Source organism: Dromaius novaehollandiae, chromosome 20 (genome assembly GCF_036370855.1).
Source record: "Dromaius novaehollandiae isolate bDroNov1 chromosome 20, bDroNov1.hap1, whole genome shotgun sequence".
Taxonomy (NCBI): domain Eukaryota; kingdom Metazoa; phylum Chordata; class Aves; order Casuariiformes; family Dromaiidae; genus Dromaius; species Dromaius novaehollandiae.
Window position 1 is genome coordinate 1,151,287 of NC_088117.1, and position 25,916 is coordinate 1,177,202.

Consider the following 25,916-nt stretch of genomic DNA (forward strand, 5'->3'; position numbering starts at 1 on the left):
GGTAACTTAGACCGATGTAGACTTGGTGCATTTCGGCGACAGCTGGTCGTGCTAAAGTAACGATGAAGCTCTGCTCTTGCTGTTATTCACCGTGCAAGCGTGGAGCTCACCAACCACTTGCGAAGCGGTGCTGGCGGTGTAACGCCGGTGTGCATGAGGTCGAGCGAGCTCGCCAGGAGTGTTTGAGGGTCGGCCTGGGAGATGGGCCTGGCTCCAGCCGCGGCGGGCAGGCGGGGGCTGGCTGTCGAGGGACGGGCTGCTCCAGGAAGAGTTTGCCATACGCCAACTGTAGGGACTCCTTCCACCTCACCCGTGACGCTCCGTGCTTCTTCTCTGCTGGGCTGCGTTGCGCCAATTCCCCTCTCATCTCTCCCCTGCAGAATGTAAGGGGTTGTGCGATGCAGTATATTTGAACGATGCCTTTCCCAGAAATTGCTCCTCAGGAGCTAGCCACGGCAGGGTGAAGGCGAGCGCGCGCAGGCCTCAGCGGGGAGAGCCGCTGGCCCTGCAGGAGCCGTGCGGGAGGTGGGGGCAGCCCCAGCAAACGCCGCGCCCCGGCTCCTGCGGAGCAGCTTCGGCCCCCTGCAGACTGTAAGCGAGGAGAAGGCACCCCAGGCTGCACGAAGCGAGGACTCTCCGGGCCTTTCCTCCTCAGGCCTTCGCTGCAGACGCTCCGGGGCCTCCGGGCCGCTGCGGAGGCGCTGCCGGGGCCCGGCGGCGGCCCCGCCTCCCTCGCCCCGCTACCGTCTCCACGGCAACGCGGGCGCCGCCGAGGCGGAGCGCGGCCGCTGCGGAGCCGTCGGCGGGGGCCGCCGCCATGGAGGCCGGTGCCGAGCGAGTTTCCAGTCAGGCGGCGGCCGAGGGCGGCGCAGAGGAGGCGGCAGCGCCCGGCGACGGCAGCGGGCCTGGGGGCGGCGAGGTGCGCGGGCCGCGGGGAGCCGCCGTCGGGGAGCGCCCTGCCTGGCGCAACCGGCTGCAAGCGGGGCCCCCCGCCGCCGCCCCCCGGCCTGGGCCGGGCCGGGGAGCCGGGCCAGGCGGTGGGAGCGCGCCGTGCAGGGCTTTCTGCCTTCGTGTTCCCCACCGGTCCATTTGGCAAGGAGATGGGTCTCTGAAATGCAGGTTTTTCCTAGGCTTGCATCTCTCCTCTCGCCTCTGGTTTTGGGGCAAACTAGGCGGTTTCGCCTTATTTCTTAGTAAAGCGAGCGCTTTCCCAGCTCCCCTGCAACATCCGAGCACCTGCTCGGCCAGCGCGCTGGCCCTTGCTGCCCTTTGGGGGCATTCTGTTGCTCTGTGTTCAGGTTAATAATATATTTGCTGCTAAAATGCAAATCGGGACACAAGTTCCCAGATAACGTGCTTTTGCCCCCTGCTTCGAAGGACTTGGTCTGCCCTCACGCTCAGGGTAAGCAGATGGCTGCCGTGATGCCGTTGCCGAGTCCTGGGTCGCTGTCGATGGCTGAACGTGGCCTCAGACCCCAGTGGGGAGAGCGGGAGGCCGGCAGGGGAGGAGGGGATGCTGCCGTGAGCTTTTGGTACAAAGTTTAACCTCTGAAGTGTGAGTGCATCTTCCTGTATGGTGAAAATACCATGAGGAGTGACTAATGTTTCCGGTTCCCTTGTGAGGTTCTTCTCTTCTGCGCCACCAGTGAGTACTGAGCTGCCGTTTTGATTGTCAGGGAAAGCTGCCACGGCAACGTAACTCGAAATCATCCGTTAGGGATCGGTTGTCTGCATGGTGGGACATCTCTTTTTCCGCAAATGAGCTATACCATTGCGCAGATAGAAAATTTAAAATTAGCTCTTTTTCTCTTCCTCTGGAACTCCATTTGCCTATCAATGCTCCCAAGAATCAGTCTAGCAGAGAAACACAGCCTTAATTCTGGCAATATAAAGACCTCGGCATTGCTCCTCACTGTTGTCTTTTGGGGGCAAACTCCGCGTTCTAAGCAAAAGTCCTAACACGCATCAGGCAGAAGCAGTAGCAGCAGCTGCCTGTCTTCGGTGATGATTATTGTGGCAACTCACTTGATAGAGGGTAGTAGTTTTCAGGTTTTGTTGATTGGGCTGAATTTGCATTGGTGACCTAGAAATGAAAGTCTCCACGGCACCATCCTCTGACGAGGCCTTAGGGAAGTTACTTAGCACTTTTCACCTTTTTTCTTTCAAACTAAGAATAGTCATAGTTTATTCAAACTAAGAATAGTCATAGTTTATGCTACAGAATACCAGGGCTACTTTGTTCTCCATAGGGTTCATCCTATCCCTTCAGTTATGCTTTTATTAAAGACAAGCTATATGATTGATTAGGATATTTAGGTGATTTAATTTGAAGAGAAATAACACTGAAGACACATAAATGCCTTTAATAAAGCATTTAAGGAATTGAGGTTTTGATTTAAATGGGAATTTTTTTCAATTACAAAATTTTGATTAATTTCTATAAAACGTCCCCCAAATGTCTGTCTTTTTGCTTAAAAATAATGGATACCTTAAAGTGTTTGTGGCTACAATCAATCACGATTGATCAAATTTCAATCAAAATCCATCAGATGAGTGGGCTGATAGTTAAGGATTTCTTCACTGAAGACAAAAGGCATTATGGACAAGCTTTTGACTTAGCGTCTGTCACCTTGATACAGTTCAGCACTATGTTTACGTACGATACGATGTTTTTTCAGAACTTTCTACTGAGGGTCAGAAGTGCCAGTTTTAGAGTAGCAATCGAATTTATCTTTTTAGCAAGTAGTGCACAAAGGTGTAATCTCCAGGGACTTCACCTGCAGCTGGAAATTAAAGACCTTATGGCAGGGCTGAAGACACATGAGATCAGCAATAAACATATATCGTTTTATTTAAATATTATAATTATTTTATTTATTATACATCTTTAGTTATATTTTATTTATAGTATATTGTTAATTGTATTTTATTTATTATATATTATTAATTATATTTTAAATAAATATAATTGTATTTAATACAAAATTATGTTGACTACTCACTGCAGACTGCATTTTATTGTACTTTAAGAGTATGGGTTGTTAGGTTGAGGGTGAGTAAAATTCATCAGAAGGTAGGGGTTGGGCATTTATTTGAGTGATAGCTCTTTCTCCAAGCAGAGTTTTGTCATTTGGAAGTAGGAATATTCTCTATGTGTGGAGGTTCTTTCCTTCTGTAATGAAAAAATTGATTTATAAGCATGTTAGCTAGGTGTTTTTTGTTTGGTTTTACTGGGTTTTATGTATTCGGCTGCTTGTTTTTTAGCAAAATACGTGTTTTCATGGCTATGCTGAATGCCCTGTTTTGTCGGATGCAAAATTTCCCAACCAAATGTGTATTGGGATACAGGTCTTTGTGAGAGGTGTTGAACACTTTGATAGGTCTTGGTTTAGCCTGCATCATTTGGCAACATATCAATGATATAAACACTGCTAAAATAGTATGATCTTCCATCATGATTGCTACATGATGGAAGAGCTGCTGTGGCAACTGGTAAAATCTTGGTGGAGTTTTGAAGACAGTGACTACAGTGAAGTTGAGATTTTGCCTAGTCTTTCTTAACTGTATAACAGTTTCATCCTCAGTTTCCTGCACCATGTTAGTGCTGCTCTGTTACATTAAGGAGGCAATTAAAAATTCATTTCTGTCCTCTGAACGGTATCATTCTTACTGTCCCTTCTCTTTGTGGTGGATTACAGAGATACACGGGACAGTTGTACATGGACCATCGCCATGGGAAAGGGATATGCTACTGGCCTGATGGTTCCAAATTCATTGGAGCATTTTATCTCAGCCACGTAGAAGGCTATGGGACTTGGGAATGGAAGGACGGCAGAAAATTTCAGGTAACTGGAAAAATGTTGTGCTGTTACCATGATTTCCCTGCCTTTCAAAGTCAGCATGAGTACAGGAAAATTTGAGTGGTTTTTTTTTCCAGGCAGCTCCATTAGTGTTTGGGTTGTTTAGAGCAAAAGTGTCATGCTTCAGTCTCCAGTAAGCTAGATTGCTCTCTTGAACTACTCAACTTCTACTGTACACAACTTTTGCTTAGGGAAATATTGAAGGAGATAATGTGATACTGCCTGTCTAGAACTGAAAATCTGGTGCCTGGAAGAGTGTCTTTTTCCAGTTTCTAATGTAGAAGTCTTCGGTATTTACTCCCCTTGCTAGATGAAGAACTCATTAGCTAGTCAGTACTCTCAACAGGCATATTAAGAAGCCAGCAATATGAAACTGAAAAATACTGCATTTGAAGAGACTGTGGAGACAAAGAGCATTCTGGAGTATCGAGATAGCTAGTTGTCTCTTTTGTATCATTTCCAGGCCTGCTGCTACTAGTAGAAGCTAGAAAACTTGTTTTCTAAGAGTTTATAATTCTTTGTTTTCAAAGAAGAAGAAGGTGTATCTGAAAAGTGCCCAGCGTAGGGCAGCCCTCCCCTCATACTGATACATGGGTATCTCTGCAACAGGAAACAGTGCTTCATCAGATAATCCAAAAGATATAACAAAACAACATACAGCCTTTGCATTAAGTTGGCCAACAAGAACATAACATTCTTGCTGAATGTTGATAATGTGGCACTAATTATGGATTTCGGAGAACTTTAATTTGAATAGATCATGTATAATCTGAAACTAAGGGAAAAATAGAACACCCTCAGGTTATAATCAAACTTGAAATTTTATTCTTGCCAGTCATAGTGCTTTTTCCTGGTTCTTTATCTCCATAGCTAAACAGTTCAATGAGTGAAGCAGTTAATTTGTGTTCCAAATAGCTGTTTTGAGGTTGTGATAGCCTTGTGTGAATATGCCTTGAATCAGAATCCTGCTCAGGCTAAAATCTACGTGAAATTTCATCTAAACATAACATCCCAATGTAGTTAAATTTAGGGCCTTCCACTGTTCTTGTACTGGAAAAGTTAATGTGTTTGTCATTAAATGAATCAAACTGACTGTGAAGGCTTTGTAGTACAGAATGGCTTCAGCAGTTATTACTCTGCCAATAAGAAATGGACCAATAAGATGCAGGCAGAACAGTTGAGATAGAAACCAGACTTTAATTGTATAACTTGTTTGATCTCTGATTGATACTAACGAGCTTACTCGTTTCTTAAGGGGCTGTACAAATCTGATGAGCGATTTGGACCGGGAATTGAGAGCTATCCAGATGGCTGTCAGGATGTTGGCTTGTGGCTGAGGAATCATCTAATTAAACTATGTACTGAAGTACCTGGTTATTTTTCTGTCTCGGATCATCCAGAACACTTCAGATATGTTGATGCCAGTTCTCAAAGGAAGTATATTTCTGTTGAGGGGGACCCATTTCTCCGTAGCTATAAACGTCTCCCCTTTGATGACAAGAATATTTTGCCTGAAGGAGTTTTTGCCTATTCCCATAACACAGATCATCTTACTTTGACTTGCACCTTTCTGAAAGAGTGTGATGCTTCATATTTTCAGAATACCTCCAAGCTGCCTGAGGAAGAACCTTGGCCTGTTGCAAATGTAACCCCCTTACTGGTCAGAATGCAGATGCATGTTTATAAGCACAGGTAGCTGTTGATCATTTGTTTTTTATGTATGGATTTTTATAAATCATATCTATTATTTTCAAATATAAGTTGCATGATTGCAGCTGCTCTCCAAAAGTTTTTTTTATAGTCTTGAGATGACAGGTTGCCAATGAGGAATTTTTTAAATGAAACAAACAATTTATGATACCAGTGGTACCTTTCTGTGGTTGTCTTAACTCTTATTCTACTTCAAGGCTATAGAAAACATGCTGCAGCAAGTCTGCAGCTACTTGTAACTGCCCACTGAGCCTTAGGTTTATGTGTAGCTTGATACTTGTACATGGAGATGTTCTTTGGGCAGGCAGAGTATGTTTTGGTTTGCTTTGTTGCTGGGAACACGTGCCACATGTGTGTATTTTATAGCCATAGCTAAAGCTGGTTATATAAATCAAATACTAAACAGATATGAATGTGCATGCTAAATATTCTGTTTGTAGAAACACTTGGCAGTTAGATTTTGCTTTCTAATTTTATAGGTGTTGGATGGCTGGATATTTATGGACTCTTCTGTAGCCAAAATCTGTGTGCTGCTGCCAGCAGCCCCTAGACTAGTTTGCCTTTCTGCCTGTAATTTAAGCAAACTTATACTATCTGAAATAGTTCTTAAAATGATAGCTGTTCATATTTTTGCATCTTACCCAGCAGCATGTTTTGCTCTTGATGTGTTTTTTCTTTAATTGCATTAGCGGCCTAAGAGTACCTAGCTGCTTAAATGCATCAGTGTTTTTTTCTCCTTTGCTAGGTGCTGTGAAGCAGAGTTTACTTCAGACGTCAACTTCATTCTCAGTGGAGTCCGCAGTACTTATGGGCCTCCAGGCCCCAAAGAACTTGCCTCAGAGCAGTTAATTCAGAAAGCGGCAAAAGGAGACTTTGATGGGGTCTATACGATTCTGAGGGATGAGCTTGCTCATCCGGACGTAGCAGACAAACATGGATACACAGCACTTGCTGCTGCCGCTGTAAGACTCTGAGAATGACTCTTTACCATATGATGAGAAATTCCTGGTGTAGTAGCCTGGATTAGATTTTTCTCTTGTTCCATTACATAGTAAGTGTGAAGGGAATGTTCAGTAAACAACAAAAGAGCAGGTGTGGCATGAGGAATATCTGTAATGAATGGTATCATGCCAAACCCCACAGTAAATAATAATCTACAAAAAGAAGCACTTCAGTAAACATTAGAGATTATTTTAGCTGTCAAGTTTGTTTTCCGTTTGTGATTATGCAGTGGACTAGATCTGCGTTCTTGGGTATGACCCTGTCCTTATTACTGTTTTTTTCTTGTCCAGTCGTAATCACATTCAGACAGGGTTATTTTGTTTTTGCTGGCAGGGGGTGGTGGTTAGAAACTGTGCATGCATGACTTGCTGTAGGGGAGGATGACCTCCCCTTTTCTTTGTGCCCTTTTCAGCTACCTGAATAGCTGGCATTCATTGTAAAGTCCAGCAAAATTTAGATAATAATTTAGGGCGCTATATTTCCCCTACAGTCATCTCAATCACTTTTAGCCTCTTTCTGTGTGTGAATCCTCACTGAGTTCCTGTGAAATCTGGTAGAAATTGTTATAAAAAAGAGAGGAAGGTCAGGGATATACTTGAGGATGCTCCAAGGTACACATTCTGAACCCCGTAAGACATGGTTCAGTATCGCGTTTTTATTGTGTGGCAAATATAAACCTGAATTAGTTCAACAGTGTTGGCTCTCACTACTTTCAAACTGTGCTGCCTATTCTTTCCATGTAGAAATCTGCAAGTGCGTGAGTGTATGTGCAAGTACAGATGTTTACAAAATAAAATAACATCCTGAAGCATTTTCTCCTCTACAGGTTAATTCCCACAACGATATTGTCAATCTTCTTCTCGATAGTGGAGCTGATGTGAATAAGTGTAGTGATGAAGGATTATCTGCTCTCTCCATGTGCTTTATTCTGTATTATCCAGCAGAATCTTTTAAGGGTAATATTGCTGAGAGGAACTTGCACAGCTGCAAGGTTGGTTTATTTCTAATCTAAATCAGAATCTAATCTAATCAGAATCTAATCTAATCAGAATCATGATATATTCTCGTCTCAAGCTGTAAGTTTACTTTTCGGAATTACTTTACTGTGTTGACTCCCTAGGAAAAAGCCAGAACTTTTGTGCATCTTGCACTCTGAGGATGCAGAGTATTCTCTGCTCTCACTACTAAGTCCTACTTCAAATGACCAAGCTCCAGTGCAGAAACAAGCTTACTCTGCAGTTGAAATAGGGCACTGTATTAATAGCACAGATGTGAGGCCACGTCTGCTAGGTATTTAAGACAGTGAAGATGCAGCGGGCAACTGGTGGGAATTACGAAAGCATCCCAGCAGGACAAGAGGATTTAGGTGGTTCCGATAGCACAGAGTCCTGCTGGCATGGTTGAAGTGTCAAGCAAGAAGCAATTCAACTGTCAGAGGAGTCTCTTGACCCTTAGGGAGTGTTTACAAAGGAAGACTCATGACCCTAGGCTTCCTCCTGCCGAAAAGAGAAGTACCTGCTTTAAATTGTCCTGTGGAGGAGCATGATACATATTTTGTAAGAGTACAAACCATGCAGTGGGGAAGGAGATGATAACAAGGGTGAAGCAGAGGGTCAGGAATCTCCAAACAGTCTGAGAAGATAGAAGGAATCAAAGAGGGGCCTAGGCAGGTAGGGACTGTGTGGTAGAAATGTAAGGATGTTGCTGAGGCTTTCAGAAGAGGCTACACAGGTCTAAATGCCCTCAAGAAACTTGTTGGAAATGAACTACAGAATAGTTTTTGGTTGCTGTAAAATACCTGTTCAAGTTCCAAGAGTATGTTTAAGTGGTGGCCCGTTACCAAAGTTGCAAGACTTCTGTGGGAAGGAAAGAAAGAGAGAGAGAGAGATGTATATAAAGCAGATGCTCAGAGATTCACAGAAAATCAGTGTGAAACTATTACTTCTCATTTTGGAGTGAGAAAAGGAAATTAGGAATAAACAGGATTTGTTTCTGTCACGGTCTCTAAGATTCAGAAAGGAAAATGTGCTTTGCTTTCTCTTTTCCTCTGAGTTGAATACAAATCCAGAAGATTTGGAAACAGTGGTCTTGGAGGTCCTAGTTCTACATTCTCGTGCAAAATAATGCAGGTTGAAAATCTGTAAGAGTCTTGTAAGCATGTTTTACTCACAAAGGAAATTGAGCAAGAAAATGTTCAGTTATTTGGTTTATTTAAAAAAAAACTTAGTTACAAATTACTTCTAAATGATTTCCCTATCTGTTGTTAACTGAATTCCATTATTATTACATGCTCTTGTATTACTGTTATTACTTGTATTATTGTTCTGATGACTGAATATGCTGACTCACCCATTGAAAGTGTGGTTTTTCATTTTTGTAACTACTTTCTTTTATTTTTTTAATCTTCAAGCAGAACGAACAATCAGAACCGTCAGAAACAGCTAATGTGTCTGAAGGCGTAATCGCAGAGTAAGTCTCACTTATGCCCTATGAATGGGAGACAGAGTCTCCTAAGTCTCTTTGAACATAGAAGGCAACAATTAGTATTTCACATATTTCACAGAAGGGTGCAGCTATTGCAGGAAAAGCTAGTCAGATGTCAGTATAATTTTGTTTGCTTAACTATAGAAATCTTGTGTTCATATCAGTAGAAGCCACTCGTTTATATGCTCTGTTATAATTCAGGTTGGCAGAGTGTGAAGAGTGAAGCTGGAAAGTGTAGTTCAAGCTAAGGACCTCATGCTTGAACAAGACAAGCTTTCCTGATTGCATACTTTGCAGCTTGTCACAGTCTGCTATGCACACCTGCAGTGTAGTGTGGATATGAGGAAAGATAAGAATATATTCAGCTTACTCTTTGAAGTTTTGACTACATTTGACCGTGCTGGTTGTTTTCTACAGGTGTCTGTTTAGCCGCGTGGCCTGAAATGTAGTCTTTTTGTCTTGCTTTTATGGATCCCCCAAAGGGCCACATCTTGCCTTTTGTTTTGCCTCCAGAGCAGTCCCCAAAGATGATGAAATTTTTGTCTTGGGTTTTATGCCAGCGTAGGTCACTTTGACGTCTTAGAATTCCCACAATGAAAATTCCCTGTTGGCCTTCTTGCCCTTCATCCCTTGCATTTGGCTTTTGTGGCACATCTTGCCACCTCCCTTGCTTCTCTCATGAATATTGTGTGTGCGTTGCATGTTTTTCATTGGAATATAAAGATGCACTGAATGTAGGGCTTGTGAGTAAAAATGAGTTAATGCCATGTGAGAAAAGAGGAGCCTCTGCCCAGATCACTATGTGGTAGAGTTTCTGGGTGATATCCAAGGACTGTTTGCTTTTTTTGATGGTGTTAGGTTTCTTTTTTAGGGGTGTGCATGTGTATTTTGCCTCCATGGAAATACAGATGGAATCATCAGCCTGCTGAAATACACTGTCCTAGTCCAGCATAGCTCTTGTTCCAGCTTTGGTTAAGGGAAACACAGAAAAAGTATCTCTGTTTTCTTGGGATGGATGAATGAAGTACGATAGAGGAAAGAACCTTCCAAACAGTCTTAGATGACAGGAAGGAGGAGTCAGTCTGTTTCTGTCATTAAACAAGTCTCACACTAAACGTTTAGAAGTGACACATGAGTGAACAGTGGAGATGCAGGGAACCTTACTTTGCCTATCCATTCCCATGCAACCCGAAGGAACTGCTTTTAAGTGCTGCCTTTTTAGTTTGGAGGGGTGAGATGTCCTCTTCAGGTAATAATATTGTTGCCTGGGTGGAGCACGGCAGTTGTTGTGACACTGCTCTAAAGAATGAAGTCTTGTCTCTGCCAAATGCCATTTTTAATGTCTGCACCTGGGAGTCATCTTAGTTCACCATCATTTAGAGGTTTTTTGCAAGATGCTAATGAGTGATTCTGGTATTTTCCATGTCAACTTTAGACAGCAGAAGAGATGGGCAACAATCCAGCTGCTGCTTCACCGAGGTGCAGATCCCAATGCATGCTGGATACCAGCACCCCTTCTCTTCCTTGCCGTTAAAGCTGCAGATGCAGAAGCAGTGAAACTCCTCTTAGAAAGGGGAGCCAGGACTGATGTGCGGCTTCCATCCAAGGTTTTATTGCATTATAATTGATAATGATGTAGGATTCTAGATGAGTGCAGCAGCTTCTGTGTCCTGCTGTAAAATCTGCAAGTAAGAACCAGGTTTAGAACGGACAAAAAGCTGTTTAAAGTGATTATCCTGTTCAAAGAACTATTTTATAGAAAGAACTCAAAGCTCCTTATTCCCTGAGTTTTCCTTCCTCATTATGTTTTCTTGTTGCCAAGCCCATGCATGACTGGGGAATGCTTGTGAAGCTGCTCCTCAAGTTGGTAACAGCTGTTGTGATTTTGGTACGTTGTGTATCTGGTACCTTGAGCTTTCCACTGTCCCGTAACTCAGTTTGTAGGTTCATGGTGGCTGAAAGTGAGACACAGTATGTGGGAAGAAGAAGCTGGGATTATTCTGTTGAAAATATTTGGTACTGTTTTAAGTTGCGATAAACAGGAGTCTTAATGCTATGTTTCTTTTTTCAGTTTGGGGGTTTAACCCCTCTCCACATAGCTGTATCTATTCCTGGGGAGGAAGGAGTCCAGATAACACAGTACCTCCTGCATTCTGCACCAGATCTTGATGCAAGGGCAGAAGATGGAAATGAGGTATATGGTCCAGACCAGGTATGTTGCTTTGTGAGCTCAGCTTCTTGCAGCTCTTGAAGGCTGCACAATACATAAGCAGGGAGTTGAGCTTCCTGCCTGCTTGATTTCCGTGAAATTTTTGCATCCTATTGGAATAACTATGGTCCTTTAAAAAAAAAAAAAAGCCACTGGAGGTTTGTATTATTGGGTTACAGTAAACACATCCATGTGTTTTGATGCCCCAGAACATTTTTGCTGTCATGCCTCGTTTAAGGCAGAGGTTAAAAGTCTCTTGTGGGCAGTCTAGTATAAATGCCTGAAGGTATAATGAGAGCAGTGAACATAGGACCACTGTCAGAAACAGACACATGATGGGACCTGCTTGTTTCATCTCCATGGAGCCTGCCTACTTGTTTTTGTTTTGTTTTGTTTTCCTTGAACACAGACTCTTTCTGCTGGATTCCTGCAGCATTCACTGTGCCCCCAGAGTTACAGAAAGATAGCTCTGCAGTAAACTTTTTTGGTAGTACAGAACTTTTTGGTTAGGGTTGCCATTTTTTATGATAATTGTCTACTTGTGATGGAGTTATACCAGCGAAAAGTGCTCTTTTTGGCATTTGTTAGCTGAGGAATTACTTTACGTTATAGTACTTAAATCATTTCACAGAATTACAAAACAGTTGAGAGTTTGGAAGGGACCTCTGAAGATCGTCTGGTCCAAAACCCCAGCTCAAAGGAGGGTCAATGAGAGCAAGTTGCTCAGGACCTTGTCCAGTTGGGCTTTGAATATCTCCAGGAATGGAGACTCCATGGCCTCTCTGGGCAACCTCTTCCCGTGTTTGATCACCCTCACAGGGAAAAAAGATTTTTATTATGTTCAAGTGGAATTTCCTGTCTTTCAATTCCTGCCCATTGCTTCTTGTCCTGCCACTGGGTGCCACTGAGAAGAGTAAGGCTCCAGCTTGTTTACTCCCTCCCATCAGGTATTTATACACATTGATAAGATCCCCCGAGCCTTCTCTTCTCAAGGCTAAACAATCCCAGATCTCTCAGCCTCTCCTTGCACGAGAGATGCTCCAGTTCCTTAATCCTCTTTGTGGTCCTTTGCTGGACTTGCTCCAGAGGAGTCCAGAACTAGACACACAGATGTGGTCTGACCTGGGCTGAACAGAGGGGAAGGATCACCTCCATTGGCCTGCTGGCAATGCTCTTTCTAATGCTGCCCACGATGCTGTTGGCCTGCTTTGCTGCAAAGGCACGTTACTGGTCATGTTCAGCTTGTCCACCAGGACCCCCAGGTCCTTTTCTGCAGAGCTACTTTCCAGTAGGTCAGCCCCCAGCATATACTGGTGCCTGGGGTTATTCCTTCCCAGGGGCAGGACTCTGCACTTCCCTTTGTTGAACTTCATGAGGTTCCCCTCTGCCCATCTGTCCAGTCTCTCGAGGTCCCTCTGAATGGCAGTGCAGCCCTCTGGTGTATCAGCCACTCCTCCCAGTTTGGGATCATCAGCAAACTTGCTGAGGGTGCACTCTATCCCTTCATCCAGGTCAATTAGTAAACAGTAGTAAACAACTTAACCAGTATTGTCCTTGTATTGACCCCTGTAGGTGCACCACTGGTGACTGGCCCTCGGCTGAACTTCATGCCACTGATCATAACCCTTTGAATCCGGTAGTTCAGCTAGTTTTCAGTCCTCACTGTCCATTTATGTAAGCCATACTTTAGGAGCTTGTCTATGCAGACGTTGTGGGAAAAAGTTTTGACAGCCTTACTGACATCAAGGTAAATGACATCCACTGCTCTCCCATCTTTCACCAAACTGGTCATCTCCTTGTAGAAGGCTATCAAGTTGTTCAGGCTCGATTTCCCCTTTGTAAATCCAAGCTGACGACTCCCATTCACTTTCTTTTCCTTAGTATTTTTGGAAATGGCTTCTCAGAGGATGTGCTTCATCACCTTCCCAGGGATTGAAATGAGGCTGACGTACTTGTAATTCTGCAGATCCTCCTTCTTGCCCTTCCCGAATATAGGAGTGACATTTGCTTTCTTCCAGTCCTCAGGAACCTCACCTGGTTGCCATGACATTTCAAAGATAATTGAGTGACCTTGCAATGACATTGATGGGCTCCCTGACATCCCATCAGGTCCTAGTCACTTGAAAAATGAGTTGGCTTGTGTAACAGGAAAGATAAGATTTGTCTTGTCATGACAGTGGCTAAGGTGAATGTCTGTTTGCAGTCCAGGGAGGTTTAGATAGCTTCTTCAGTTTGTATTGCAGTACTTTCTCCTTTAGTAGCAATCAGGATGACTTGGTACCTATTTGCAAACAGTATGCAGTTATAAAATGCCCAGATGCAGTGCAGGCTATATTACTTTCTGACATACCATTTTTTATTTTTTTATATTGGTCTGGTAAGCCTATATTCATGCACCTTAAATGAATGACATGTGAATGAACTTGAGTGAAGACCCTTTTTGCCTGATAGCTTGCTTCTTTCTTCCCACCCCTCACTGTATCATTTGGCCCAGTAAAAGTTATTAAATTCTGTCTGTAAAATTTTCCTTCCCTGGATTCCTCCAGTGGAATCAAATTTCTTAATGTGCAGTGCTGAAGATGATTTAGGCAGATGGAATCTGAATGTAAAGAAGGAAGTAGAAAAAGGGTGGCCATTGTTTTGGTGAGGCTGAACAAGTCTCGTCCATGATTGACATCCAGAGCAATGGGTGACCAAGCAGTTTATTTTCTTCTGTATGTCTCTGAGCTATGTTACAAATGTTCACATAATTTCACTTAGGTTCCTCTGCCTCAAACCAGAGAAACCCAGTTGTCCCGTGGTGTCACTGTGCACCTGAAGAATGAAACAGGACCACCAAAAGGGTACTTCTCCTCCTATTTTGGTCCTGTTCCAGAAGAAGGTGGAAGGAGTGCATTGCATATTGCATGCGAAAGAGAGGATAACTGTGAGGTAAGAGCATGGCATCCGAGGTTCTGCTCATAGAGAGTACTTATAAGCTAAACTCCCCAAATGACATATCTGGGGAATGAATACTTTTCATCCCTCTGTAAGGAGCTGATTGAATTCCCAGGATAAACTCCTTACCTTGTGAATTATTAGTGTTGTACGGATTAAAAACCCATTAGCACTTGAGAAAAAAATATTTCTTAAGTCTTTAGAATTCTGTTTAACACAGGAAATTCCTCTGCTTAAGTTTCCATTAGTGACTTGGCCATTAAGTTTTACTATTCACGAGGCCAATTTGAAGCTGGACAGTCTGAGTTTTCTCATGTGCTAACCTTTGAGCATTTGGGTTTTTACCGTAGTAACATTCTTCTAGCAGATTTACGAGGTGTGCACTTGGAGGAAGGAGAGGTTTTTGAGAGAGGAGATGTACTTCTTCAGAGGCAAGCTTACGTATACCCTTTGGCAGCAGGGTTAATGAGATTTGGTAATCTGATGGAGAGGTTTATGCATAACACTACCATGCTTGGGGTTCTTAGCCATGAGAAAATGGAGGTATATTTTTGCTATAGGATCATAGCTTAGGTGAAAGGCTTGGACGTGTTTTATGCTGCTCATTTTGTTCATTATTGTTACATATATATTATATTTAAAAGTTCACATTATTATGATCTAATTCCACCTTTTTCTGCACCTGCCTACACAGCATGCCAGAGATGTTATCCGCCTCCTTTTAATGCATAAGGCAAATCCAAACACACTGTGGAGTGGCCATTCACCACTTTCCTTAGCAATCGCCAGTGGGAATGATTTGGTGAGCATCTTTGAGTTCCTCTTTACGCGTGTTGTACTCCTCCATTTGTCTCTGCCTTCTCTGATGACAGGCAGACTTGGGTAACTAGTTATGTTTGCCATAATTCATTCCCAGTGAAAGTACTAAATTTGCTTTTCTTTCAAACCTGTGGATGTTGCATGAGCTGAACTAGAGGAGCCCTGTAGTATGACAGTGATAGCTAGAAATATTTGGTAAGATTCAGAAGGGTATAGCATTCAGAGAAGAGTATCCATTTTTATGAATCACAAGAACATGCAGTTCTCTTACAGGCTACCTCCCCACTCAAATCATCCCAGCCAAATGTTAAAACACTTTGCTTCTGGATATAAGAAAAAAAATGTAGCTCTTTGAGGGTAAGGAGTATGCTTTTCTAGGAAAAGATCAGTGATCACACTTGGAAAGGATCTGGGCATTACGGGGCTCAGCACTCCACAGAGGAGGCTTACAGCTCACACAGTAGAGTGCAGTATGTGAAGTCAGCACCTACCTTCCCTGAGCAGGGAATGGCCTGCCTTCTGCTCAGACAAGGCCCTTAAGAGTGGGTCCACAGCAGCCAGCATGCTGCGAGAGAAAGTGTACCAGCAAAACAGGTAATGGTGACAAAGTGGTGTGTCTGCAGTGCTCTGCTCCTCTTGGAATACAGCTCCAGGCTCCTGGTTCATCTTCTTTGTGGAAAACAAGGGAGGAGAGTGAGGGGGTAAGAGTTGCACCCAGGCTGCCCACTAAGCTCAGCCGTTGTGCAGGCAACCAGCCAGCACAAGGCCAGGGGAAGAACAATTGGAAGGGAGCAAGCGTGACTGTGTAGCCTAGTGGTTCAGGTAATAAGCTGATAGGGGCAGGGTTTGGGTCTAATTTCTGTTTCTCGGGTTACTTTCTCCTGTGTAAAAGCACGCTAATAATTCAGTCAGGCATTGTCTTGGAAATGCAGATGTGAACAAAGCAAGGGGAAGCCACTTTCAGTGTTACTGATGAAATCAAAATTTTACCTCTTGTTCTGTCACTGCAAGTTTTATACTGTGTGTTAGGATTAATGGTAGATCATAATGGAAAAGATCTACTGTGTATTGTTACTTTCTAGCTATATTTATTTCAGTAGAAAGTTATCAGTCATCTGGATACAATATAATAGGGAGCTACAGGATGGACTGCGGAAGTAGATACAGTAGAAATGGATGCAGCCAAATACAGTAGAAAATAGATTCTGTATCAAATGTTTGAACCAGAACATTTTTCCTTATGTTATCTTTGTTTCTTTTAAAAGACAATTTAGGTATTTTTCTGGGAAAAGGAGTTTACTGCATCTTTGATTTGTTTGTACAGAAAAGATGAAATTTCAGGACTTCCCACGGAATGGAAAGTCCCATATCCAACACATTCTACTGCTTCTCCTGCCCCTCTCAGAGGCTAACATTCAATGGAGTGATGATCTAATAGACCATAAATGTTCAACCTCTCTAATCCTTATCTTTATGGTAAAACATAGGTGGTTTTAGTATATTTTATGAAACCTACCCTATAGCATCTTGGTCTGGCTGGGGTATCGCTTTTCTGCTGTGGAACTGTCAAAATGCATCTCCAGCAATTATCTGTTGCATTTGCAGGCAGTGGTCGAACTCCTCAAACATGGGGCTGATCCAAATCTGCCATTAAGCAGAGCAGTAAGAAGTGCCCTCTGTACAGCTGTCAGTACCACATATGAACAGAAGAGAACAAAAGCACAGAGGATTGCTTTGGTGAGAGAAATGTGGGGTTTTTTTTGTTGTTTTTAACTTCAGGAAAAGCAGTAATTTTTATCAGGTGTGTTGAGTTCCATTTCTCTTTAATGGGCAAGCTGATTTTTTTTTTTTTTTTTTTTTTTGCAGAACAATTCATTTGTGTCTCTTCCCAATGCTATTTGTTTGTCTCCTAAGGAATAGAGGTTTTGTAAGGAAATTCGTTTTCATGTTTGAGTGAAGGTGATGGCAACCTCCTTGTGTAGAAGAGGAAACACTGCATTTAAAGCAGATGGGGGGTTGCCCATGGCCCTGTCAGATCTGACTGTTACCTTGTTTGTAAACACAGCTGGCATCCACATGAAGAAAGATGCATTGCATTTGATTGTGCTATATAAAGTAGTTGATAAAGTGCACTTTCTCACCTATGATGAGCTCAATGGAAGCATTTGGCCTTGTGAAAACTGGACATTTTTCCCTCGTCCCATAAAGCACAGAGCTGACCTCATTGAGAATGGAGGGGAGGAAAACTGCAGTTGAGGAGCACTAGGAGAGGAGGTGATTTCTCCAGCCGGGTTCTGTTCTACCCCGCGTCACTAGTTGTCCGTGCTTCATCTGTTGCTGCAAGATTAGGTTGTGAGATATCCAGAAACAAATAGCAAATGCCTCCAAGGAGGTTTTATTTACAAAACACATGTAGATTTAACAGTCCATCAACGGCTCTCCAGTGGCAGAAGAAATGCACAATTTGGTACACAGAGTAGCCACACAAATCGAGGTTAAGCTCTGATATTCAGCCCTGTCTCTAACTGTGGCATGGACACAGTATAGTTAGAAAGCTGGATGTCAAATGTTTTGCTTTCTTTTTTCAGGTTGATAAGCTGCTTGAAGCTGGCGCGGATATCCTTGCACCAGTTACTCTTAGGGAAGGACAGCAAAAAGCAGTGGGAACAGCTGTCGACTATGCCTATTTTGAATATTTTCAGGTATGACTTCAGTTCCCGTAACTGAAGATACCGTGTTCTTTGCATTCATCAGAACAAACAGCCTTTTGTGTCCTTAGGATTTGTCTAGGGCCTTCTTCAGAAGCTTTCACTGAAAATTTACTTTTCCCTTCATTTGTCTTGAGACTCATTTCATTTGCTGCCAAACTTATAACCACCCGAAGACTGAATACCTCTAGTAGTTTTGCCTGTGAAGGCAATCCTTGTTGTCACATTTTATAGTAAGATTCTGTTCATAATTGGTTTGTAAAGAGTTAGCTGTAATTCTACATCCAGCCATTAAAAACGGAAGTAACGTGCGTTTCCATGAGGCTACAATCAAAACAGGAAAAGCTGTTATGAGATATATATATGTATAGTAGATAATAAATTTAGGTATGTTATAAGCTATGATAATAAATTACTGATCAGTCAAACTTCAAAATAAAGGGTTAACCACTTATTAAAGTCATCCTTAATCATTATTTAACCCCTTATAAAAAGAATCTTCCTATGAAGTATAACTAAGAATTTTCTGCTCAGTTTTTTTTTTGGGGGGGGGGCGGGGGATGTATTTGTTTAAAAAAAATTTTGAAATGGTCTGCGATGCTGTAACAGTTTCTAATTAGAAATGAATCTGCCTTTGGGTCATATAAGTAACTTTTTTTGGTAGCTTTATTGTGAATAAGAAAGTTTACATGACAAAGAATCTTTGTTTCTTAGCAGCGTCAGAGATTAAGTGGTTTGGTTCTTGAGAGAATCATTTGTTGAATAATGCAAAAAATAGATAGAGAATTACTTAATATATTAAACTAGGAAACTGCAGGGATGGGAAGGAAAGCCAAGTTATACTGCAGATTGCTTGCCTCTGGGACATAAACAGTAGATGTTCTGAAAAGAACAAAAGTAATGGTGAGTCTTGGGCACCTTGCAGTAGAGCAGCCACATTCAAGCTACTTGAGAAAGTGCAACATGGTACCTCCATTCCTAAGGTGGGGTACAGCTCATTGCTACTACAGTCCTGTGACTGTGGGATCCATCACTGCATCTCACTGGCAGAGCAGCCTACTTGGAGCTAATGTGGTTTTCTGCATCCCGCTGCAGTGTTCCGTGTAGATAGTAAAATTGTTATTCTTTGGCTTGCAATCGCAACTGATCCTCAAATAGGAAATGCAATTTAAACAATTAGCAGTTGTAATCACTGGCCAGCCTTGGTCAGCATACTCCAGGTATCTTACTTCTTTCCTGTCTTGCTCTGGTCTGCCTTAGGCTTTTGCATCTTGGGTTTAATATGCTCCTTGCTGGCACTAATAGGGAGCAGTGTGGGAAACAGAGAAACTTAATAGTGGCCAAACAGTGCCCTCTAGCAGTCTTTCCATTTTCAGGAAGCTTTCCTGTGTTGCCAGAAGTGCTGGGAGAGGAGGAGAGCCCTGCAAAATGACGGCAGCTTCTCCCTTGAAGAAAAATTGTTTTAGTTAACTTGTTGAGCACTCACTGAACAGATAATCGGAACAACTAGACTGTTTAATATGGACATCTCCTGTGCCAGGATTAAGCAGGGATGATACTGTGCTTTTAGACTGGTTTGACTTGAAACACTTACTTGTTAGATTTGTTCTCCCATACATTAGCGTATTAACTCCTGGTGTGTTGCAGGATAGGAGAATTGCTCACACACCATACCATGTACTGACAGCATCTGAGCGGGAGATTTTTCAAAAACGCCAATCACTGATGGAACACATTACTGGGAAGCTCCGTGAGCGTGTCATCCTGAAAGAGAAAGAATGGAATCAGGAAGAGCTGCGAAGATCCAAGAAATGTTAGTTCAAGCTTAAGGGTGGCACTGCCTGGTGTGGAGAGGAAATTTACTGTTATTAGTTCCAGTATTGTTGTCTGAAAGGATAGCTCTTTCTCAAAACCAGTCCTACATAAGCAGTGAGGAGATGTAGGGGTTCTACAAACGTTAAAGAGAATGAACAAGTCACTGTGAAGGAAATTTTGAATATAGGCTTAGTGCCTATGCACTGCTTCCTCGTGAATTCCTATACAAGATCTGTTACCACGTGTTATGGAGTAATTGAGTGAGCTTGTTCCTCTTTCACAGATGGACCTTTGAATTGCTTTGTATTTGGTGCAGGTAGCAGTGTGCATTCAATGGTGACTGTGGACAGCTAGCATATGTCCATTCCCCGTGGTAACTTGCTCCCAGGTCCTTTCCTGGGATTCCCACTGTATTAATGCTCTTCTACTCCTAGAGTGGTGACAATAAATATGTAAATTAAGGTCATTTGAATGACTTCCTGAGTAGTGCTCAAATACGTGGTGAAGCCAGGCTTAGACTCTAGATCTCCCAATACCACTATAATCTGAAAGATGTTTCATATATTCACTGTGAAAAATATCCAAATGAGGAGTAGAAGGCAATGTTACCTAGAACTATTATGTCTCACATTTTTCATAATCTTACTTTCAAGAAGGATGTTGTTTTAGTGTGTCTGATACACATCATCATATTGATTATGTTTGCCCAGTTGATCAACAACTGTCCTGTGGCTAAGCAGAGTTTTAAGGAAAGGTGTCTTGTGACTAGTATTCTAATTCTCAGATCCTAAGTAGGAATGCTGATTTTTTTCCCCCCTTCTTTATGTTGGTGTAGTGGATTCAAATATTCGTACATCTGCTTCAAAGAAGAAATCGGGGAGCCATCATGCGAAAGAAGTGAGGTAGGTGGAAGACACTGCATGCAAGTGTTGACTGTTCTTAGCCAAAAATATTATGTCCTGTTTTTTCCTCACCAGGCTTAATGTCACCCTACCATGTTTTTTCTTTTCTAATTGTTTCCTCTTTAGTGTGTCCAGTCTTGTCAGCTACAGACAGCTTCTTCCTCTGTTCTGATCACATCATTCCTTTTCAGCTTCAGACTCTGCCAGGAGAGTCTGCATAATATTCAGTCTTCTCGTGATAAGCAGTGTGGCCTGGTATCTTAAGCTAATTCATGACATCAGTGGCTTAGGGTAGCTTACAAATACTAAGAAATGGACACAGACAAGTTTTGTGGCTTGCATTTCTGGTCTCTAAATCAGGAAAGACTTCTAGAGTTTGAACATTAGTCTTGGAATTGTAGCATTCTCAGCGGTTTGAGTTACGGAGGAAATAGTTGGCTCAAGGATACTGTACTCTGTCATCAGTTTCTTCTGAGCAAGGCACTCTCATCATCCTGAACTTTGTCTCAGTATTTGAATCAAGTGAGAATTTGAATCATGGTCAGGAACTGAGGCACTTTTCGCGGGCATAAGTTGTGAGGTAGTATTTCTGCTGAACCAAAATGGATCAACAGTAGCATAAGATGCAGAAATAGCCGGAAGAATGTAAACCAAGAACTAAAATGAAATCTGGAAGGTTAAAGCAGCACACAAACGTTTTACAAATAGATGTTAGGGATGACTTGCAGGCAGAGATGAGATCTCAGTGAAAATTGCTAGCCATTTCCTTTGCCAGAATTGTGCAAGTTTTGTTTTCTCAATTAGTTTCAACAGCTGCCTGTCTGGTCACTATAGCCCAAGAATGGGAATTTCCCATAAACTTCCAAGTGCAAGACTTGTATCATGTTCTCAACATACAGCCCTAGGCAAATATGCAAGGTTATGATTTGTAATTGGACAGGCCTTTAAATTTACAGCCAAAGGAGACAGCAACTGGTAGACAACTTATTATTTCAGGGATCCTGCCACTCTCTCCTGAAACTCTTTCCCTGCAAAGGCCTGATTCTACCCAAGCTCCTTGTTTGCCACCCTCTGTTCTTGGCTCCATGGAAGGATGGGAACAATTTACCAGCTTATCTGTACAGTAACTGGAGTTCCTTGATATCATTGTTCCTATTTAGCTGTGGCTTATCCTCTGCTGACTACCACTGTGCCCACACTGTAGCTATCCTCTCATAGAACATTTGTTACTCTCAGGGAACTGATCCTTGGTCTTTTTCTCTTCTGGGGACTCTGCAGAAAAGTTGCTGCAGTTTCCAATTCAAGTTGGATGAATTGTTTTTGTAAAGACCTCTGTTGGACTGTGGCTGTGCTTTGACTGGATACTGACAGGAGTTGTCTGGGTCATTGCCTGCTACCTCCCTTAGCAAGGCATTTAATGGAATCCATGTCACATGACTAGAATGCTACAAAATCTGATTTGGTGTTAAGTGTAATGCATCCAGTGTTGCCTCTGATGCCTCTTAGCTCTTTAAAATTATACTAACACATGAATGAATCTATTGCATGAAATCACCTTTGGCTTTATGTTGTGGTCAAATTTCATAAGTGCAGAACAATTTGGCTCAGACCACATTAGGGAAATCGGTGCTGTAAGGGATTCTTAAATGCTCTGAAAAGGATATAGGTACATAGGCCAATTTGCACTTAGTAACATTCTACTTCCCAGTCCCACTGAAAATCTTTGCCTAAGCACTCTTTGCTGCTTCTTCCAGCTTTGCTGTGTTGCAGGGACCTGGCTGTAGCCCTGTTTGCCTCTGCAATATTCCAGTAGGTTCTGTCAGTTTTTTTAAGTCTGCCTGCTTGGCTTTATTTCTGGCCGCATATTGTCTGCCCTGCCTGCCAGTTTGAAAGTGAATACCTCCAGACTCGGTTGTTACGAGCAAACTGAAGCACACCATGCACTAGGATGCAGATGTTGATTTGGTAAAGGCTTGGGAGTGTTCCTCACTAGGACGTTTGACTTTTCTAGGGGCTGGTGTGCAGCCCGGTCCCCAAATACTCCTAGGATAAGCTGCAGGGTCTCCTGTTTCTTTATCCGTGAATATTACGACATTTATATTTCTATATTGTGAGCCATTTTGATATAATTTTACTGTGATGAACAAACGTTGTCAGACTAAGAAAAAACTTCAAACAAACAATATTGTGCTTTTTTTTTATAACTGCCTTTGTTCTAGGACGCCGTTTTTTAAATACTGCTATCAGTGCGGACGTTCTGTTGGTGTTCAGCTGACATCTTGCATTCATTGCCATGAAATCTTCACTTGCAGTGAAGCTTGCAGAAGGAAATCCTGGAAGGAGCGGCATAGGCATGAGTGTTCGGGATTGCTGGGTAGGTCTGACAGTCACTAGTATGTGTGTACAGTTGTTTGTGCATGTTTTACTGAGCTGGAATGTCTTCCTTGTAATGGCTCAGTAAAATGTGTTTTGGTTACAATTTAAACAAAAAAAATTCAGTTATTCCCTTGAATAGCTGTGTCTGTAAAACCATCAGCTTTAAGAGAGCTACTAATGTGTCATTACAGTCAGTTTCAAGAGAGAAGAATCTTTCAGGTGAGCACAGAACAAAAGGAAGATGCTCCTGAAGACTAATGTTCATTACTGAAATCATAAATATACAACTTTCCAAGCTGAAGAACCTCAATACATCTAACAAGCTAGGAGGAACGGGGCTTTCAGTACAAACTTTACCTCTATCTGCATATTAGAATAGAAATCTATGAGATTTCTGACCTTTGTGCATTGAATCATTGATACCACCCTACTGTGGTTCAGGTAAACTGCAGCATTTGTCATTGACAAAAAAAAGGACATTATACACGTTATACACATGCACACACTACACAGCAGTAGAAGACTGGCATAGTGGATTTATACAAGAAATTAAAGTGCTGTCACCATATGAGATGCTCGCATATGAGCCACAATGAGGAATCTGAAATGTGAAGATAAATAAGGAACTGCTGCCATTCTGAGGCTGATCTGTCTTTTAGTGGCTGTCCAGCCACTAAAAAGTCGGTCCAGGATGGGTCTTTTAAATCTGGGTACTTGTAAAACCTGTGAAGGGAGTGAGGCCTGTCCAACTGGAGATGATTTATATGAAGCATACATGCTTATCAGTATGGGTTCTAAACATCTTCTAGCGGTTTTCCCAAGATAAGATATCAGTGGTGTACTTCCCAGATTATATGGGAATAAATGAAACTGTTCTTAATAACGGGAGATTTCCCTTGCACCTTAATCAAGTGCTTTTTCTTCTTCCTGTTCCTTTCATAAAGTTTTGTTACACTCCTGCATATAATTAAAGCTTTTGAGTTTCACTCTTTTCTGGAAGCTACCTTTCACCCACTTACACACTTCTGCTTTTACAGCATTTGATGTATGAGAACTGCAACACGTGTATACAGAACACTCTGTTTTTACTACTATTTTTTCATATGTTTGGGATGGAAATGGGAACAGACTTAGAAAGGGAAGTCCTGAAGACTGTGAATCGGAACCACTAGAAAACAATAAAAATGATCTGGGGGAATGGTAGAGGCTTCTGGGAAAACGGCACGGTGCATGCCACAGAAGGGTAACCAACCAGCTTGAGTTCGGTCAGACTCTGTCTTTAAGCACACAGTGTGTTGCTGACTGTCCTGCACCCTGACAGGCATGCTGACTTCTCTAAGCAACCATCATGGGCCAGTCAAAGCAGGACACTGGAATGGAGACAAAGTAGCAGCTACTCCACTCAGCTTAATTTTTGCATCATCCTCAAAGTGATAGAGAAGAATAATGAAGTGATAATAAAAAAACATGTTCGGAGCAGAATGTGCCTTGATAGATGCTGCAGAAGCAGCAAATAAAGCTGAAGGGCACAGGTCGGATCTGATAAATTATAGCCCAACCCACAAACAGCAGAGATTTTACCACTTTAATGGCAATATATTGCTTATTTATGTTAAAAGATTTGACTTGAGAAAAGATTAGGAATTTTCCTAAAATATGAAAGGATCAGATATCTGATAAAACTCCTAGACCAATGAGGCATTTGAGCTTGTTTGACTAATGAAATCAATATATACATACCTTCCAGTGAAAATGTCTTTGCTCACAAGGTGTTCCTTAGTCAAATTGTTTTCAATGGTTAATCCATTCTGGAACTACTGACAGATGAAAGAATCCTTGATGTATGTATTTCAAGTCATGCTATTTATTTTCTTGAAACCAAAATGAAAGACTGAGCTTCTAAAGATAGAGCCTGGCAGAAGCACTTACTGCTTAAATGGCATTGTCCTTCCCTTTTGCTTTTGAACATCTGAGCAACTCAGTAGTTAGAGCTTGGGTGAGTGAGGTGTTGAGTCTTCACTGCTGAATTGTGACTGTTAACAGCTGCCATCCATATCTTCCTCTTCAAAACTCTTCCTGTTTTCTGGAGTTCTAGTTCCTCACTTTTGTTTACATGAACAAAAAAAAAAAAAAAAAAAAAAAAGAAAAAGAAAAAAGAAAAAAGAAAACTGACATTGAAGAAAATGATTATTTAAAATTAATGGAAAGCTTTTGTTCTTAAAAAATGTTATGATGGGCTGTTTGAACTGTTTTGTTGGAGCAGCTTCTCTTGGACACCATCTCCAAGCATATGAACCCTGCCAGACCATCTGGTGACCAGTTATGCAAAACAGGGGCGTCCTTGGCTGCAAGGGATGCACCAAAATAACACAGTTAAAAGTTCACTGGCTAATGATAACTATACAGCCCATGTGCACATTCTTGCTACAGATGGAAGGCAATGGTGGAGAATACGTGGGAAGAGAAGGAAATAATGGGAAATAGAGAATGATAGGGAATATACTGGGAATAGATGGGAATGATGGGGGAAATTAGGGAGTAGAAATGATGGGGAACAGATGGAATAATAGGAAATTGCAGGGAATAGATGCAGAATAGAAGGGGGTATAGTAAGGAATAGCTAGGAATAGAAAGAAATTATGAGGAATAGTTCTGAATAGATGGGAATGACGGGGAGTAGAAGAGAATGATACACAATGCAGGGACTAGAAAGAAATTGAACACCTAAGGGAGCAGAAAGACAGAAAAGCATACAGAAAGGCGATAGAAGGAATGGAAGGAGATAGAAAGGACAGGCCCAGTTTAGACATGTTGTATCTGTGAAGTGCGAATGGTCATTATCATATCACAGAGTAACAGATTGATAGTTTTGGCCTTCTGTCAGCCTGGGGACACTTGAAATGGTGACCTAGATGCTACACACTGGAACCATCTCTGTCAGCAGACTTAATATGTTTTTGAAAGTATTTTGAAGGAGATGTAGAAAAACAGTCCTGAATATACTGTGAAGTATAGCAGCTACACACTACACACTGGTTTGGTAGATAGACTTTAGTGGTGGATAGACCACTTCCAGTCCATCAGTTAAAAAAGA

General features: G+C 42.1%; 1 protein-coding gene across 1 annotated transcript; it reads left to right on the top strand.

Annotated features, from left to right (window-relative positions):
* Nucleotides 1–545: 545 nt before the first annotated feature.
* LOC135330411 (ankyrin repeat and MYND domain-containing protein 1-like) lies at nucleotides 546–20,450 on the top strand. The gene is made up of 14 exons (XM_064524049.1): nucleotides 546–919; nucleotides 3,699–3,845; nucleotides 5,116–5,552; nucleotides 6,316–6,532; nucleotides 7,399–7,563; nucleotides 8,983–9,041; nucleotides 10,492–10,663; nucleotides 11,128–11,268; nucleotides 14,026–14,196; nucleotides 14,897–15,004; nucleotides 16,627–16,758; nucleotides 17,610–17,723; nucleotides 19,377–19,542; nucleotides 20,380–20,450. Exons 1-14 carry the CDS (start codon nucleotides 818–820, stop codon nucleotides 20,448–20,450), a joined length of 2,202 nt encoding a protein of 733 aa, XP_064380119.1. The 5' UTR covers nucleotides 546–817.
* The last annotated feature ends 5,466 nt before the right edge of the window (nucleotides 20,451–25,916 follow it).

Bases quoted from the DNA above. Each gene is read 5' to 3' on its own strand.
- LOC135330411 (XM_064524049.1), top strand. From the start codon at position 818: ATGGAGGCCGGTGCCGAGCGAGTTTCCAGTCAGGCGGCGGCCGAGGGC. The intron at 5,553-6,315 runs GTAGCTGTTGAT...CTCCTTTGCTAG, and splicing joins ATGCATGTTTATAAGCACAG to GTGCTGTGAAGCAGAGTTTA. The intron at 16,759-17,609 runs GTGAGAGAAATG...TTCTTTTTTCAG, and splicing joins AAGCACAGAGGATTGCTTTG to GTTGATAAGCTGCTTGAAGC.